Here is an 18,875-nt window from a genome sequence, read left to right on the forward strand (position 1 = left end):
GCTCAGTCCAGGGGCTCTAAATATAATTGTGTTGAATACTAGTTCTCATAATTTCTGTATTTTATTTCCTTTGCTATAAATGAGAAAAAAGACTTACTGCCACAGTACGGAAAGATCCTACTAGGACTCCATGCACCTTTGTCTTGGCGGCAGCATTTCCTTTCTGGCCTTGAGTGCCTGGTTATCAGTCCATAACTTAGAAACGTAAGAGCTGAGCCAGGCCTGGGCCTTACCCTACAGACTCGCTCACTGACACCGCACCTCCTCCTGAAGTGTCTGCCGTGTGTCCGGGCGCCGTCGTAGGCACTGGGGAGAGAGCTGTGAGAGAAGACAGATGAAAGTACCTGACCCCTGTCTGGGGAAACGGTGAAGAGATAGTTAAGTAAAATACGTCATGGGTCATGTTTGCTAAGTGCTGTAGCTAAAAGAGAACAAAAAGCAGTGGTGTGATTTAAAGTAGGGTTCGGGGGGTGGGTGTTGGGGGCCCCCTGAGATACCGTCGGAGCGAAGACCTGAGGAGGCGGGGCTGCCTGGCCGTGAGCGGGCAGGACCGGGAGGAGGATGCGCTGGCGGGGCCGGCTGGGAGTGACACTGTGACCGGACTTCGGCTGCTGCTCTGGGTGTCCTGGACATGCACGGGAGGATTCAAGCAAAGAAGTACCTCATCCGACTTGGGTTTTTCAGGAGCCCTACAGCCACCCTGTTGAGAATAGTGTAGCAAGGCGAGGTGCAGGCCGGTGACACAGGTGGGGGGGGGTGGTGGCCACAGGAGTTGCGAGAAGTAGCCGGTTCTGGGCCTGGTTTTAGAGAGAGAGCCAGTGGGGTTTGCTGCCCGGTGGAAGCTGTAGGGTGTTTCCCTCGGGGAGTGACCCTGCGGGACAGGCGGGCCTGCTAGGCAGTCCCCAGGAGCCGCGTGGGCTGGGGCCCTGGAGACGGGTGGCGGGACGGGCCTCGGGTGCCCAGCCCTTGGTGCGGTGGTGCCGTGTAGTCGCGAGCCTGGAGCTCGACCCCTGACCTCGGTGAACGCTTGTCCCTCTCGCTCTCAGCGCGTGGGTCAGCGCGGGCGTCTCTGCCGTCCAGCCGTTCGCCGTCACACGGTGTCTCCATTTGTCGAGCTCCTGTCCGTGTGTCCCTGCCTTCCACCGCCCAGGCTCAGAGTCCCTGGGTTTTAGGGTTTGGGGACGGCAGCACCCCTCCTCTGGTGTCAGTGTCTGGGAGAGTCAGCCGCGCTGGCAGCAGTTCCGCTTCTCTCACTCACAGGCCTGTGAGTCGGGAGGGCTGCTGTCTTTTTAGACGGGGAGAGCGTCAGGAACCCGTGTCCTTAGGGGAGAACCAAGGTCCGCTTAGGGCAGGACGGAGCGGGAGTGTTTGAGGGAGAGGTTAAGGGCGTAGAGAGGGCTTTGTGGGTGATAGACAGTTCTGGATCATGCGCTGGAGCAGCTCCAGAGGCGGCAGGGTGGGCGATGGGGTCAGAAAGAGGGATTGTGGGGGTCTTGCTGACGGAGTTGTAGCAGCAGGAGGCCGGGAGCCTTACCCAGAGCACATTACAGCTCTTCCCTCCTGCTGGTTATCAGTAACCTAAATTCCTTCAGAAGGTATTTTCAGACTTTCAGAGAACAGCACTCCTAAACCAGGATTGATTGTTGGTGTCTCCCTCCGGCAGCAGACTGTTTTTCTGCTGCCCAAGGTAAGCGTGGCACTCTGGTTTTCCCCTGTAAAGTGAGACACAGTGGGGAGGAGGGGCAGGTGCCTTGCAGTCTGATTTACGGTCGTGCAGAAAAGATGGCATATCCCCATGTGAATGAGACCAGAACAGGCGTAAACTGAAAACATTTGCAGAAAATACAGAGAAAATCCCCACAGGGTTAGTTCAGTTACACAGCCATGGCGGGCCAGGAATCCCAGGGTTACTGTGTGCATTCAGGATCACATTCAGTAGACTCCTATAGCGTAAGAGTCAAGATCATTTTTTAGAAATTCGAACTCCCCTTTAAACGGCCCTTTGGCAAGTCTTTTTTTCAACCTGTTTTCTTCGGCTCACCTTTCCAGATCTACTCCCCGTCCCAAGGTCAAACATAAAATGCTGTCTGTATACTTTTTAGCAGCAAGAGTCAGCAAATTTTTTTCTGAAAAGGGCCAAATATTTTTAGCTTTGCAGGCCTTACTCAGCTCTGCCCCGTCATGGGCACGTAGCGTACACGAGTGTGTGGGCGGCGAGCGAGGCTGAGCTCTGCTGGACTTGAAGATGTGCTCCTGATCATACCTGCAAGGGTGACTTCGTCTTTAGGTGTTAACTCACGTTGGAAGCTTGTAGAAATACTATTTACTCAGTGCTTTACTGTCTGATATCAGAAGTGGGGTCAACTACTTGGTTATTACCTGCCCTCTGATCTTGGAAATAACCAAGATCTTAGGGCCCCTCTCGACTGAGGCCCAGAATGAACAAGCCCTGGATGCTCCAGACACAGACCCGCTGGCCTGGAATGTGTCCCCGCTGTGTGAGAAGAGAATTGAAACTGGCTTCCAGGGCCGGTGGGGCGGTGCTTGCCACGCCCCTACACTGTGTGCTCCTGTCCGTGCTTTGGTGATGATGACTTAGTTTTCACGTGATGAAAACTGACAGACCGCTTAGCAGTTGGTCAGGATAATCCCCCAGGCTTTTTTTTTCTTTCTTTTTGTAGAAGATCCCATCTGAGATTGGAGTGTTCAGGGGTGAGCATCGGCTCTGAGTGTAAGGCTTGAGCAGCGTCATAAACTGCGGGCTTCAGCTCAGTCTCCCCAGAGGTGGGAGCCCTCCGCGCTGTCCGTCCTCAGCTCCCGTTCCGTGTGGGCGCCGCCGGCCGCCTGCTCCCTGCTCAGGAGGCTCCGAGCGCAGGCCCATTGGGCATGGGGGGGCGGGGTGTGTGTGTGTGTGTGTGTGACTCGGGGACCTCGGAAGAGCTCACAGAGAATCGAGTGTGAGCTCGGTGATGAAAATCATACTGAACTATAGAGATGTATTTAGATAGAGGCTTCCTCAGTTTTTTCTTAATTGAAAAGCTCAAAGGAACATACAGTACAGCTTTGGGCAAGTTTTAAAGTCTTTGCTTCATGCCTGTGTTTCAGGAAATAAAAGCATTAGCTTATCACAGTAGCCAAGTTCAGGTGGGTTGACAATGCTAGTTAAACGTGGTTTTTAGTAAATAACCAGCTTAATTATCTAGTAATATATATATTCCAGTTTTATATAATGAGAGGTGAATGTATTACTTTTTTTCCTCTAAATTTTTTTGTTTTTATAAGATTTTCTGGACAGAGAACAAACTAAAGGATAAAACACCCACAGAAAACACTAGTTACCTTTAAAGCAGAAAATTCCTGCAGGGAGATTTCTGTTTTTCAAAGGCCATACGCTGTAAAGTGAAACAAGCTTGTGACTGGGCGGACCGAAAGAATGCCAGCCGTGGCCCAGACCTGGACCCCGCCTGCGGCCCGGAGCTGTATACTCGACAGATCTGGGGGTCGGGGTAGTTTGTGTGCCACCCCTGTTTTCCAGGGAGGGAGGAAGAGGGCCGCTCTGTCTAGCGTGAGTGCCCGAAGTAATTTTGTAGTCTGTTATGCTTTTCAGCTGCGGCTTAAAACCCGATAAAAATGTTTATTTTTTCTGCTGCCAAGCGTATGGTCCGCGAACGATTATAGACTGTTATTACCCTTTCAGAAAGCAGGTCTTGGGAATCGGTGGTAGTTTTGTGTGATCACACCTGTGGAGCGAGAGCAGGCAGGTGGGGGCCTGTGTCGCTGGGGGAGACCCGGCTGCCGGCAGCTCCCCGCGTGGCCCCGAGACCGGGCTGGGAGGCAGCCGAGGGTGACAGGCAGGCCAGCGGGAGGACCAGCACCACAACCCGGGGACGAGGGTGCGGCCCTGCCAGACCTGGGCCGAGAGCAAGAGGGCAGCTTCGCGGGCCTCCGGGGACTGTGCCGGCGACAGGAAGCAGGCAGGCGACGCTCAGGTGTTGAAGGAGCGAACACGGCTGTGGATGAGGCGCCTTGTGACTGCAGGTGGCTGAGCGCCTGAGCGTGGCTGAGACGGGCGGTGTCTGATGATCGTAGCGGGTGAGCAGTTTGGGGAGGCGGCGCGGGGGGCGGTGAGGTTGGGAGCTGGGCTCCTCTTTCCTGCCCCCTGTCCCGTCCCCCTCGGAGCCCTGGCTCTAAGCTCAGGCCCCAGCCCCCCGGCCTCAGGACCACGTCCAAACTTTGGTGGTTTCCCTGCACCAGTTGCTTTTCTCAGGAGGGAAAACTTCTCCCAGAAGATCCCCCAGCAGAGTTGTCAGGGACCCGCTGGGCCAGAATTGCATTCCGTGGCCTCTCTCCAGGGCGGGCGAGGCCTCTGCAGTGGAGACGGCTCTGTCGGCAGGAAGCCTCCGCGCAGCACCTGGCCCGGGTGCGTGTCAGCCTGCGACGGCCCTTCAGCGTGGAGCATACTGTACACACGCACGTACACACACACACACACACCTTTGCCCCTTTTCCTTCTTCCCCCCCCCCTTTTTTTTTTTTTTTTTAAACAGACAAGAACACTGAAGCTGACAGAAGTTGGCTTCCAAGGCTCGGCTTCTGTACGACAGAACTGGGTTCAAACCCAGGTCTCCCTGACTTCACAGTCCAGTCTCGGCTCGTAGATGAACCGCAGCAAGATGTTTGACTCAAGTAGTAATTAAATTGTCATCTTGTTACTTCAAGAAACACTGAGATATTGCCTACCATGTGCCAGCCACTGTTTTTGAGTGTTAGCAGACATTTATTCATTGGATCTTTGCAACAGCCCTGAAATTGGTGAACTACCATTGTTTTCGTTTTACGAATGAAGAAACTGAGGCACAGAGAGGTTAAGTGAGTTGCCCAAAGTCACACCGTTGGTAGATTACAGAGCCTGACCCGTGTTCTTAACTGTTACACTGTGTTGAGCTCTGATAGGAAATGAAATTCCGAGACTGCCAGGTGACACTGTGTCACATCAGACAGACATTAGGCCCGTTTGTCCAGGGGACAGCTGGCAGCATCGTGGCACGGGGGAGCCCTGGAGTTAGAGGCGGTGCCCTGGGCTCTGGCGTCTTCACCGGGAAGTGAACGCAAGAGCCTCTCCGTGGTTGTCGGCCAGAGCGTAAACGAGTGGATAGTGTGACAGAGGCAGCACAGTACTGTGCACAGAGGGGGGAGCACGTGTCTCTGTGGGGACGGGGCGGGGGGCGGGGGCGCCCGGGGCTCCTGCGGGAGGTGCCGGGGAGAGCGGTGGCTGCAGAGAGAGCTGACCTGTCCTATACGGTCTGGCTTCATACTTGCAGAGTTCTTGTCTCTTGAGGCTGTAAAGTGGTACAGAAGTGTTTGAGATATATATCTTATATACATATGAAAACTATATATAATTTTTAAAGAACAGTCAGTTCTACGACGTTTGCTTCTGAAACCGCTTCTCAGCAGTTTCAGACGCTCTCGGTCAGTGTGTGTGTCCCCTGAGAGGTGGCGGCACTGCGGACCCCTCTCAGCGCTGTCGTACCCGTCCACAGGGCACCCCCTGCCCCGAAGTCCCCCAGCTTGCAGGGACCTGCGGCAGGAGGGGCTCGGGAAGGAAGGGGTAAACAGAGCAGGAGGTTCACAGCAACTGTTAAGGCCACTCAGTCATTTCAGTAGGCTAGCCTAAAGGCCACCTACTTAGCAGTAAGAAAAATTAACTAAAAATTAAAAATAAATAATTCCACTTGACTCCCAGCCATCTTTTTTTAAGCTTTTGAGAACAGTTTGAAGCTTGAAAATTTTAATATGCTTCAAATGAACGTCTGTGACTTGAGTTTACAAGGTAACACACGTGGGAGTTTATTTCATTTCATAAGGCAAGTGTGTGTTTTAATACAAAGGAATTCCAAGTAACATTTTTATTAAGGAAAAGGCTTTAAATGGTTTCTTGAGTAGAAAATGAAAAGGGCTGTTTGAGTAACGTGAAAATGTGCAAAGCTTTAAGAAGAGGAGTTTTGCCGTTAAGGAGAGCATCGCTGCGTCTCATGGAAGCAGGCTTCTTCTTTCAGTGCTGTTTCCACTTCAGATTCGCTCCTTCTCAGGATGACGCCTCACTAGTTACAGGTGACGAATTAGACTTGGCAGCTTTCATTGTAGCCAGGGTGTGCTCCAGGCTGAGGGTTCACGGTCAGTCAAGAGCAATAATAAAAAACATATCATATCCACTTACTTAGCATGTTCCTCTCTGCCTTACGCTAGGTTAGTAATACACAAAATCTCATGCTGCTCCTTGACATTTTTTATCATTTGTGCAAATAGATGATGACCAGCTAATGCCTCTGACATTCAAGTAAAGGATGAATTCAATTAATATTTACTGAGCACCAGCCAAGTTCACGGGACTCTGGTAAACACGAGAGAACACAGCTGTGTGTGTGTCTAGTAGTACAAGTGGGGATGCATCCACGTGCAGTCTGGAAATGAGAAGACAGAGGACTGTTGCTCAGGGAAGAGTGGGATTGTGGTAGAGAGATGATTATGAAAATTCAGCGTGAAACCTGGCATAATGCCAAAATTCACAATTTACATTTTATTTTCCTCCACTCAGAGGTTACTTTTCTTGCTATTGCTAGTCAGAGGAGGAGCAGATGAATTTTTCATGCTGTGCAAACTGATGTCAGGCAAAATCTCATGTGTCCTGGGGGTCATCTTTAAAGTGAGTGGCAGCCGGGAAGGGCGAGCGAGCCCCCAGACACACGGGCTCCTCTTGCCTCCCGTTTGTCGAGCATCTTGTGATTTAAAGCCCGTCTGCTGCTTGTTGAGCAGACAGCTTCGGACGACTGACGGGTCAGGGCTGTGATGGCGCTTGGAGCAGAGCTGTGGAGAGGGGAGTAGGGTTGCTGAGGAGGCTGAGCCAGGCGTGAGCTGTCGTGTGTGTGTGTGTGTGTGTGTGTGTTGCCGTGGCTGCAGCGATGCTCCCAGCTGTGGACAGTGGTGCTGGAGGACAGGGTTGTGATCGAGAGAGAGAACTGCAGCCTCACTGCCATGGTGGCCCGGAGTAGGGGTTCCAGCCAGGATGCAGTCGCGGTAGCGAGGTGGCCGGTCGCCTGGGCGTGAGGCCGTGAGACCGGGAAGGGAGACGGCGGGGATACCGGCAGCAGTGGTTGCAGGGTCTTCCAGGAGAATATGGACTCAGAGGAGGAGGTTTCCAGGGAGCAAGGGTCAGCGAGGGCCAGATGTGGGGAGTGGAGAGGGCAGAGACTCAGTGGGGTTTGTAACCAGACCACTGGTTCTTTTCAGAGTCAGTGTCATTATTTCCCTTCTTCTCCCAACAGAAGCAGGATCGCCCCCCTGACTGTCGTTTTTCCCCACGGCTCTGCTGTCCCCGAGAAACCCTCTGGTGATCTGTTTGGAAAGCATTTCAATTCACCAGTCATTTGTGGAGCGTTTGCTCTGTGCCAGCGCTGATTGAGGAGACAGCCGCGCCCTCTTTCTGACAGAGGATGGGGGGACAGGGCCTAGGCAGTCAGTGTGGTGCAAGTGTGAGCATGTGGGGCGTGCCCGTCACACTCAGTGTGTTCACACGACGACAAAAACCAAAAATGACATTACTGATAGGAAGGCACCTGGGAAGGCTGCCGCTTTGCAACCCCTGGATTTGGGGGGGAGGAGTTGGGAGGCTGCCTGGCCAGGTGGGGCGGGGGTGCGGGGCCGATGGTGCGGGGCCGGAGGGGTGGGGCCAAGGGGGGCAGGGCGGGGGGCCGGAGGGGTGGGGGCCGCGGGGGGTGGGACCGCAGGGGGCGGGGCCAAGGGGGCGCAGGGCGGGGGGGGGGGGGGTGGCGGAGGGGAGGGGGCTGCGCCTCGTGCACTCAGCAGGGAGCTGGGGCCCAGGACTGCGCCCGGCTCGTTGGTGCGGCCAGCCCCACCCTCTGTGCCCTCTTCTCGGGAGGCGGGGCAGCTGCCCCGGGGAACTGTTTCAACCTTGGACGGGGTAGGGGCACTGCTTCTGTTTGGGGGAACCAGGAAAGGCTGCTCAGAATGGTTATAGCAGTTGAGTTTTCCAGCTGTACCACCGGACTTCTGTTGAAATCCTAGTCTTATTGTGTCAAAATCTCTGGAGGTGATGGGGGCGTTAAACTGAGACACTTTATATAGAGCTTGATCAGAGTACCTGGCAACAGAACTTAAAAGTGTTAGTATTAATAGTGTGTTATTAAAAATCCAAAGTGTTATATTCTTATTTCCTTTTAGTTTATACATGGTATCATTCAAAGGCATTTGGAATGGGCCAAGAAGAAGACACTAAATATTGTTTTAAGTACTTTGTTTACCTTTACTCATTTGGGTTTTTGCTGTCAGGTGAGTTCTGGTATAGCCACGATTAATAGAATCGACAGCTACATGGAAGGCTTCTAGATGATAGAAATGGCCTTCACGACGTTGTGATATTTGAAATGCTACCTTCTTTCTAAGCATCTACCAGTGTCATGATGTGAAGGAGGCCAGTAACTGCGCGCTAGGCAGGCCTGTTCGTGTGAGATGTAGCACTGATTTTTAACAACTTTCTTTCTTTGGCTCAAAACGTTCAAGCTTTTCTTGTGAATTTCTGGTATGTGTGCAGTATAAAACAGTCATCTACCAACTCAGTTTTCAGACCAAACATTAGTCTGAAATCTTAGGGTAACGTAGAAAGAAAATAGTTGCCCACAAACAGCTAATTGTAGGCTCGATGCCTTGCCTGTAAAATTGAAATTCCTCCCCTGCTTTACTGCATTGTCCTGATTTCTTGTTTGCTCATTTCCTCTTCGAGGGGTCCTTTGTGCCTCTTTATCGCTCTTTCTGGTGGTGTGCCAGCTAAGTCTCTGCCGTTTGCCGCAGGCTGTTCTTGTACTCTGGCGCTCCCGTTCTGTTTGTGTCCACCGGCTGCTGTTTCTGCATGTTGATGAGGGGGCTGCTCCCCCCGCCCCTGCAGCCGAGCGGGGAGCCCGTGCGCACTGGGAGGTGCTGTGCGTGCGCAGACGGCCCCTCCCGCCCTGGAGGCGCTGCGTGGCCTGGCCCTTGGCTCCCCAGCCCTTGGAAGGGGAGGTTTCCATTGGTCTGGGTGTGTGTGCGCGTGTGCCCACGTATCTGTACACTCAAAATGTAACCCGTGTGGATTGAACTATTTTTCTTACATTATAGTGATAATGTAAACATTTACACTGTTTAAACCATTTAATTGGAATAAGACTTACTCTTTCTAAATTTTTAAATGTTTATCTGAAAAACTGCTTTTAACATCTTGGTATTCTATGGCTTTTGTGGCCTCTGAGCTTCTGTTTCATCGGCGGCCAGGACTGTGCTGCTGGTGAACCCTTGATGGAGAGGCCGCATCGAGCTGCAGTGGTTGTGATGGGGCTGCCCGTGTCCCAGGTGCCCCTCCATGGCCGCACCGGCCGGGCCCCTCACTGTACCCTGAGGAGATGCTGGGCCTGGCAGGAGGATGGGGGCGGGGGGTGTGTGTGTGGAGACAGGCTGGCGCGGAGTGGGTTCTGAACTGTTGACGCCACTGCTTCTCTAACTTAGTACTAATAATTATTAACTATGTAAGGGTTGGTTTTTAATGTTCAGACTTTTAAGTGATTTCTTTATCTACAGCTGTAACTACGTGACTTTTGTGCAATGTGGCTTAAAGAAAAGAGCACTCACTGGTCCAGGGCTCAGAAGACTTCGTTCTAGTACAAGTTTTGCTGCTTCACTAGGGAGGCGACATTGAGTCTTTAATCTCTCTGTGCCCTGGTTTCTGTAACTGGGGGTGATGGAAGGAGATGCCTTCTCATCCTCCATGGAAACAGAAATGATAACATGGAAACGTTCTTTTAAAAAGTCCAGGAAGCAGGTGATGTTTATAGTGATGGTAATGGTAACTAGCCTTCCCCTGTCCTTTTTAAATACTGAAAATAAAAAACACAAGTTTTGAAACGAATTGAAACAGTCCTTTGTAGAGGATGTGTTTTAGCAAGACAAATGTAGTAAGTCAAATTAGCAGATATTGAAATCCAGTGGGAAAACTCGTTGGGAATTTGTTTACTGATTTTGCAAGGTCGAGACATTTTCATGTAAGTTAAGGATTTGTTTTTTGACAATTCTGTGAATGCTTAGCTTTTTTAGTAACAAGGAGAATTGATGGGAGTTCTAATCCGTCATATTAGGGGATTGTGTGGGGAGAAGACTGGGGGACTTTGAAGAGACTTAAAAGACTGTACTACTTTGAACAGACTTAAAATTTCTGAAACATGTTCAGTTTATAAAGTAATGCAAATGCATTATTTGCTTGTAGTCGATGAGCCTCTTGGTTCTCACACAGTGCATCCCGAGCTCACTGGTGTTGTATAAGCTAATTGACATGTCCTGGGGCAAAAAATAGATTGATACCTTTTTCCCCAATTCACCAAAAATAATAATAGTAGTAATAATAATAAGTTAATGATAGCATTTTCTCGTGTTTAAGGGTTTTTTTAATATAAATTTGTCCTAATTGTTAGTGTTTGCTATTACTTGAAACAGCAAAAAGTTTTAACTGAAAAACTGGGAATAGTTACTTATGCTCATTTTTACTTTTGTTCCTCTTGGTTGTGGTTTATCTTGGAGGACATGTGCTTCTGTCTGTGAGTTTAAGTTGCATGCAATACAGTCATATTTTCTGCTAATAAAGCGCTTCCGTGTTCACGTGATAGAATGAACGTGTCTGTCTGATGAGGTTGTCCCCCTGTCCTCAGCTCTGCAGCTTAGGGGTTCAAGCACCACTGACTCACATGGCAGTGTTATTTGAGTTTCTTTACTGAGTTGTGGATGGCACAGGGATGTTCCTTTAGTTGTGTTTTTAATCTAGAATACCCTGTCCTTCTAAAATATTTTATTTCTCGTTCATATTACCTGATGTACTACGCATCAGGTAAATGGAATGTGGAATGGGCTGGAAAACATAAAACAGCACCTGAAAGAAGTCTAACTTCAGAATGAATGTTGCCACTTTGAATGAGTTAGAAATGGAAAAAATTACTTTCATGTATGAGTCATATTTGAATTCTTTTATGTCATGGTTGGGTGTTAGCTTAAAATTCTGTATATTATAAATGAGTAATAATCTCCGCATTCTTTTATTGCTTCACCTTTAAATTGTCCGTAGTGCTTATAGAGATATAACGTGTAACGCATAAACGTATGTACTGAGTATATTTTTTTCATGGCTCTGATAATGTGTCATGGAAAATTATTGATAAATATTTGCAGTTGGTTTCTTCCAAACTAACCTTTCATGGGTTTCACACACACTTTTATAAATTAAGTAGTAAAGAATATTTTACTGTGACCATTTATTCATTGCAATTAACGATAATTTGTTTCACTGAAGCTTAAACAGGGAAATAAAAGATACTAATTTCTATAGTTACACCTCAAAAAAGAGAAGAAATCTGTGAGTCTCTGTGGGTTGTGATAGAAATACCTAGTACGTGGTAGATCTTCCATTCAGTCTGTCCAGTATTCAAGGATCTACTCTGTGCAAGATGTCCATCCCCCCTTGTCGACGACGTCTTGGAAGACGCCTCATTTGCCTTTGAGGAGTGTGTGGCTCATCAGAGGCGTCAGGTGAGGTTGTAAAAAGCTGTCAAGTGGGAGCTCGCTTAGGATGTAAGTCCTCGGAGATTGGCGTTGTGGTGTTCTGAACTGTTCCTTGGGTCGTGACCGCGGAAAACTGAGCTGTGTGAGCTGTCCTGCTCCCTGAAACCCCGGGCTTGCAAGCTCTCTGCACCGCCCCCGACCCGGCCCCCCCACCCGACACTTGTGAGTGCTGGACCGACGTCAGGGGGAGACGAGAACTCTGAGGGTGGGCAGGAGGCTGATCTGGGGTGTCGGCGCCGCCCGGCGGCTCGGTGCCCCCAACACTGAAGGTGGCCGCACTTGAATACAGAAAGGGTCTGTTTCAGTGTTTTGTGGATACTTCCTACGGAATCAGTATATAGTGTATGTTTGTTTTCTTTCTGTCCAGTTTTTTTCCTTATGTAACTTTAAAATTTAACATTTCAGACATTTTAAATCATTAAAATTTATTTCCAAGGTAGGTAAACGTGATATGAAGTAATATTGGAAACACACACACACACACGTGCATATTTATGGAGAGGCAGCCTTCGTAGGAACATGGTATCATATCCCAGCTTAACCAGTGACAGCAGAAGTAGTGCCAGTCTCGTCTCATAAGGTTATGGGATTAAATGAGTTAATATATGTAAAGTACTCAGAACAGTACCTTACATGTAAGGAAGCATCAGGACACAGAATAATGTCAATAGTATAATACCGTTTGTTAAAAAGGGGTTTTCACATATACTTAGAAACCGGTGGGTAAAGAAGGTTTCTTCGAGAACAAACAAAACTGGGAATGGTTTCTTTGGGAAAGGGGAGAGAGCCTGGGGTAGAAGGAGGGCATACATTTTGTTGTTAACTTTTTGAACTTCTAACCATATATTTTTAGAATAAAGCCATGTTTCAAGTAATTTAAGAGATTCTAGAATCTTTAAGACAAGAATCTATGTTTTTTTCAGACGGCCCTGCTGAGGTGCCAGTGACTAATGGGAACACAGCCACGGGACAGGCCTTGAACGATGATCTGGACATCTTTGGACCGATGATTTCTAATCCCTTACCCGCAACTGTCCTGCCGCCAGCTCAGGTATGTGTTAAGAGTATGGTTTTACACTGTATTTTTTTTTTTGGAAAGTTTCAATTTTGAATTGTTTCTAACTTGAAAGCCTCTAGATCTTTAGGCCAGGAGTTGGCAAACTAAGCCTGCAGCTTGTTTTTGCAAATAAAGTGTGATTGGAGACGGCCACTCTGTTTACTTACATGCTGTCTGTGGCCGCTTTCACACTGCAAAAGCAAGTTGAGTAGTTGCAGCAGATATTCTATGACCCACAGAGCCTAAGAGTCACTGTCTAAAGTTTGCTAACTCTTGCTCTAGGCAAACGGTGTTTAGAATGAGTAAGTGGGAAAACTCGGACTGTTTTAGCCTTGCCTGCGATCCACAAGGTTACTTACTTCAGAGGTTTTTGAACTGTTCGGTGTGTGAACATGGACCAGAAGCCCGTAGTTCTTTTCTTGTGCTCTGTCGAGCCAGCCCAGGACAGTGTTTCCTTCCGGGTGCAGGAAAACCGAGAACGAGAAATTGTAGCAAACTCAGTACTTATATGCTTTTTTATGAAGACACATTATTTCTTAGCCTTAAAACCTGCCTTTTTTTATTTTAATGATTTTTAAAAAAATTATTTAGCACGTAATATTAACGATAAAGATTTTTAAAAAGTATCAGTGGTAAAGAAATTTTGACTTGCCTTCTTAACATTACATGGAATTTCTTTTTCTTTTTTTGCCTTTATTCTTTTTTTAAAAAATTGAAGTCTAGTTGATTTACAATGCTGTGTTAGGTTCAGGTGTACAGCAAAGTGATTCAGTTATACATATATGTTCTTTTTCAGATTCGTTTCCCTTATAGGTTATTACAAAATATTGAGTATAGTTCCCTGTGCTATATAGTAGGTCCTTGTTGGTTAACTATTTTATATATAGTAGTGTGTATATGTTAATCCCAAACTCCTAATTTATCCCTCCCCCCCTTTCCCCTTTGGTAACCATAACTTTGTTTTCTATGTCTGTGAGTCTGTTTCTGTTTTGTAAGTAAGTTCATTTGTGTCGTATTTTATTGATTGATTGATTGATTGATTGATTGCCACACCACGCAGCATGTGTGGGACCTTACAGGGGTCGAACCCGCGCCCCCCTGCAGTGGAAGCGCGGAGTCTCAACCACTGGAACGCCAGGGAGGTCCCTGTGTCGTATTTTAGATTCCACATATAAGTGATATCATATCATATTTGTCTTTCTCTGACTTAACTTCACTCAGTATGATAATCCCTAGGTCCATCCATGTTGCTGCAAATGGCATTGTTTCATTCTTTTTATGGCTGAGTAATATTCCATTGTATACATGTACCACATCTTCTTTATCCATTCCTCTGTCGATGGACATTTAGGTTGCTTCCATATCCTGGCTATTGTAAACAGTGCTGCTGTGAACATTGGGGTGCATGTGTCTTTTTGAATTACGGTTTTCTCTGGGTATATGCCCAGTAGTGGGATTGCTGGGTCGTATGGTAGTTCTATTTTTAGTTTTTTAGGGAACCTTCATACTGTTCTCCATAGTGGCTACACCAATTTACATTCCCACCAACAGTGCAAGAGGGTTCCCTTTTCTCTACACCCTCTCCAGCATTTATTGTTTGTAGATTTTTATGATGATGGCCATTTTGACCAGTGTGAGGTGGTACCTCATTGTAGTTTTGATTTGCATTTCTCTAATAATTAGAGATGTTGAGCATCTTTTCATGTGCTTTTTAGCCATCTGTATATCTTTGGAGAAATGTCCATTTAGATCTTCTGCCCATTTTTGGATTGGGTTGTTTGTTTTTTTGATATTGAGCTGCATGAGCTGTTTGTATATTTTGGAGATTAATCCCTTGTCGGTCACATCTTTTTTTTTGTTAAATATTTCAAATATTTTTTCAGCTTTATTGAGGTATAATTGAAAAATAAAATTATATGTTTAAAATGTATAACGTAATATGTTGATATATGTATTCGTTGTGAAAAGATTCCTACCACCAAGTTAATTAACACATCTATCATCTCACAAATTTACCTTTTTTTTTTTTTCATGAGAATGCTTAAAATCTACTCTCATTGAATTTCATTTATACAATACGGTATAATCAACTATAGCTACCATGTTATGCATTAGATCCTCAGATCTTACATCTTATAACTGAAAATGTGTACCTGCCCCCCAGCCCTTGGCAAACACCATTCTGCTCTGTTTCTATGGGTTTGCCTTTTTTTTTTTTTTTTTTTTTTTTAAGATTTCACATATAAGTGATACCGTGCAGTATTTGTCTTTAAGGTGAGATATTAATATATAACTTTCAGGGACATAGGTTACTCTTAAGCATACAACTTAAGATTCTGTTTTAAATTTACAAATAAGCAACTAGTTTGTTGTAGTAAAGTATAATTTTTGAGGTAAAATATTTCTGTTTCTCTAGAAAACCTGAGCCAAATGGGAATTGTTTGGATGGAAAGTTTTAACAAGAAAGAACCAATGTCTTATTAAGAAGACGAATTAACATATATTTTTATTATGTATATTTATTGTCATTATGATAGTCATTGTATAATTAACGCTGGAATTGAGCAAATAGATTTCTGAGGAATCATTAGTTTAAGTGGAGCTTTATCAAAAGTTATCTTCAGCATTACTGTTTATTTTCAGAAAAGATAGCTTTATTTTATGGCTTTGCCTCTTCTCCTTCCCCCAGCACATAAAAAGAGGAACTAAGTGTTGCTAGTGTTGTTTCAGTTAACATTAATTACCTTGTGAATGTGTGCAGGCGTGGGTATGCGTGTGGTAGTTAAAAAAAAAAAAAAAAGTCTAACGCTAACATTTTGGCTGTGGAAAGAAGTATTTGGGATACTTGACAGTCCGAGTGTGAGAAGCAGCTTCTTTTGGTCTAGCGTGCTAGCGGGGCCGTTCGGCCGGCCCGCCTTCCTTGGACTCCGCTGCGGGATGGGAGCCGCCCTGCAGCTGCCTGCGCGTTAGACCCCACGGCCAGCGAGGCCCCGCGAGTTCTGCGCAGTCAGAGCAGCGAGCGGACAGTGCGGACCTCAGCCCCGCGCCGTGCGCCGTGTGCGCGCCTGCGGCTCCTCCTCGTGCCCCCAGGGCTGCCCTGGCGTCTGTAACTGAGAGGAAACACGGCGGGGCTTCAGAATCACACCTCATTCTCTTTCTGGCATGTTTTTGGACCAAAATTGTGTCAGTTCTATGGAGCCCTCTAAAGTAATTTGGTGAACAGAATTATCTTCCATCCAAACTACATGTAAAGACTCTAATCCAGACATGTTGTCAAAATATAATGTCTTTGAAAATTGGGGGAGGGAGAGAGAAGGTGGGTTCAAGCACACATTTTACACACACACACTGTACATAGTTTACTAATTTGGTGGCTTTTTATGTTGTGAAATTGAATTGGACCCCACTAGGAATTACTCTGAACCCTGCTTCTGTCAGTCCTGATTTTCTGAGTGTGGTGCAAATCCTGGTTGAAGATTTCCCCTCACGTGAATATGAGCTGGGTTGATGTGACCGTCTGCTTTCCTGTCTGGCTGTGCGGTCTTCCCTGAGAAAGGGGCGGGGAACGCTCAGCTGACCCGAGAGCACGCATGTAGTGGGGGTTGAGGGGCGTCGTTCCAGTGTCCCCCAAGGTGACACATAGAAGCCCTCCCTTTCCTGTTCTGTCCATAATATCCACATCCCCACAGCATCTAGACCCACGCAGGTGCTGTGGCCTGTCCTCGGTGTGGCCCCAGATCCCAGACGGCCAGAGAGCCTTTGGCTGGGGGTCCTGTGGCCTCTGGAAAGTGCGCACCCACAGGCAGCAGTGGTTCTCCTTTACCTTGGAGTGGCCCTGCCGGCCCGTGGGGCGCCCCCATCACCCGGCCCGTAAATGGCCGTTGGAGCACCTGCTAGCCAGGCTGCCTGGCGTGGCTGTGCTTAGACTGTGTCCCTGTGGAGGCAGGCGGTCATCAGAAGAAACGTAGGCGCCTGGAGCGCAGGGCTGCTCTAGCGTGAGGTGGAATAATAGCAGCTTTCCCAAGCACTCCGGGTTCTCGCACACGTCTGTGTCCCCCTCAGGGAATAGACCCCAGGGTTTTGAGCAGGTTCTTAGATTGAACAGAAACTACATGTGAAGGAGGATCGTCTAGTGAGGCGGTTGCCTTGTTATCTAGCGACATCAGCAGTCGGCACTGCCGTCTGCAAAGTGCTGCTTGTGGCCGTCAGGCACGGCTGTAAGGTAGCTCCCCCCAGGCCCAGAGAGGGCGTGGCAAGGCGGAGCGACAGGCCCAAGGGCACAGGCCGGCTGCAGGGCCCGCGCTCTCGGCCTCTGCCTTCTGCTGCTTCATTGGCACGTCAGATATATTTGATTCAGGCCCACTGTTGTACTTGAATTCCATCATGTCCGGTTTCTTACACATTTCAGATCTTTTGCAAAATTATGTGGCTTTTTTTCCTGTCTTAAAATTCTTGCTTAATGTCATAATAGATTCAAAATATTGTTCTGCTTAAGTTAGTCTGTGAGCATAATGCTTGGATGCCAATTTATTGAAAGGTTTTTTAGCCAAGGCATTGAATGTTTGATTTTTTAAAAATTCAAGCCGAATCATGTACACTATGATTTAACTTCTACTTGCTGCTCACCTCATTCTGTAGTTTGAGAAGACTCTTATCCAGTTCTTACTAGTCTTCATAGACTTCTTTGAAACTCTTCATATCTAAGTCAATTCCCTATACGCAAATGTGATTGAATATTTAGTGACCGCAGAGATCATTAAAGTGAGGCGTCAGTTGTGACTGTGTAGTACTATCTGTGTGCAAGATACAGGAGATGGAGTGAAGTTTTTGTTTTGTATCACAGTATCCACATGCTTATCTGTATTCGTGTTCTTGCCCCTGTCCACAAGCGGAGTGCAAGGTGTAGGGGAGAGTGCAGGTGGTCGCAGTTTTGCCGGACCTCATATCTGGGTAGACTGGAAGCATTCTAATGTTGTGGTTAAAACGGATTAGATTAGGTTCATAAAAATATCATGGTGTCGCTTTTGAAAAACAAAACCTTTTTTTTTCCTGCCCAAAGAAGACAAAATCAGCCATTGCAGGACCCTCTTGCAGTCTGCTGTAGTTGTAGAAATGTTCTTCATTCCAAGGGATACCAGTTCTTGGCAGCAGTGATTGCTGCAGGAGATGTGCGAGCATCTCCCAGGAATGCTGGTCCTCAGGCAGCACCACGTGCCCGTTGTTGAAGCCACTGTGGTCAGGATGTGATGGGCAGAACTCGGCATCAGAGAGGCTCTATCGACTCCTTTTACATTAACAGATTCAAAACAGGAAATGTTCCTCTCTCCTGCATGTAGGTTTTGCATGGGCTTGTCCGTGATTCCCTTTAGTGTCACCATGTTACCTTCTACAGTTGTTTAGTTTCTAATTTCATAACTTCATTTGGATTTCAAGGAATGGATGAGCTATGTTTTATTATGCAGAATTCGACAGCTTGTTTTGGTATCTGTCTCAGGGGACGTCCTCTGTACCAGCAGCTGCCGCTCTGTCTACAGTGACATCTGGGGATCTGGATCTGTTCACTGAGCAAGCTACCAAGTCAGAAGAGGTGGCCAAGAAACAGCTCTCCAGGGACTCCATCTTATCTCTGTACGGCACAGGGGCCATCCAGCAGCACAGCGCTCCTGGTAACGCATTTGAAATCTGCTCTCAGTGAACTGCAGTGACATCACTAGAAGTGTATCCTTTGTGCTTATGTAATGCCAATTATATTTCTTCCTTGTTTTTCCTGTGTAATGAGTGCTTTTGTTGTTGCGGTTTACACAACTACAAAACTGAAATGAAAGAAGCATTAGGATTAGAAAGCATATACAGGATGCACAAAACTTTATTCATTTAGGATTAACAAGCTGGTCCCATGTCACTTAATATTGTTTCACAAGCCTTATAGGACAAGGATTATCTTTGAAGAATTATTTAAATTTGATTTGCCTGAAGTTTATAACTCTGTACAGTATGGTATTCTTTTTGCAAGTAAACAATAAGTCTGAAATATCACATGAAATCAAAAAAAGCTTTGAGGTTTTCTTTTTTAATATAATCAAAAAGAAATACTAGCACGATAAAGATTTGTGTTTGCACAATTTTAATCTGTCATTTCCTCTAAAATAATGGGCTGCATTTCACA

General features: G+C 47.1%; 1 protein-coding gene across 2 annotated transcripts in view; it reads left to right on the forward strand.

Moving 5' to 3' along the window:
• SMAP1 (small ArfGAP 1) overlaps window positions 1-18,875 on the forward strand; it is a 151,296-nt gene that overhangs the window by 128,574 nt on the left and 3,847 nt on the right. For both annotated transcript variants that reach the window (XM_061206944.1, XM_061206945.1), the window contains 2 exons: window positions 12,576-12,703; window positions 18,204-18,375. In XM_061206944.1, the coding sequence (XP_061062927.1) occupies window positions 12,576-12,703; window positions 18,204-18,375 (300 nt within the window). The remainder of the gene's footprint in view (window positions 1-12,575; window positions 12,704-18,203; window positions 18,376-18,875) is intronic.

This window comes from Eubalaena glacialis, chromosome 12, assembly GCF_028564815.1.
Source record: "Eubalaena glacialis isolate mEubGla1 chromosome 12, mEubGla1.1.hap2.+ XY, whole genome shotgun sequence".
Lineage (NCBI taxonomy): Eukaryota > Metazoa > Chordata > Mammalia > Artiodactyla > Balaenidae > Eubalaena > Eubalaena glacialis.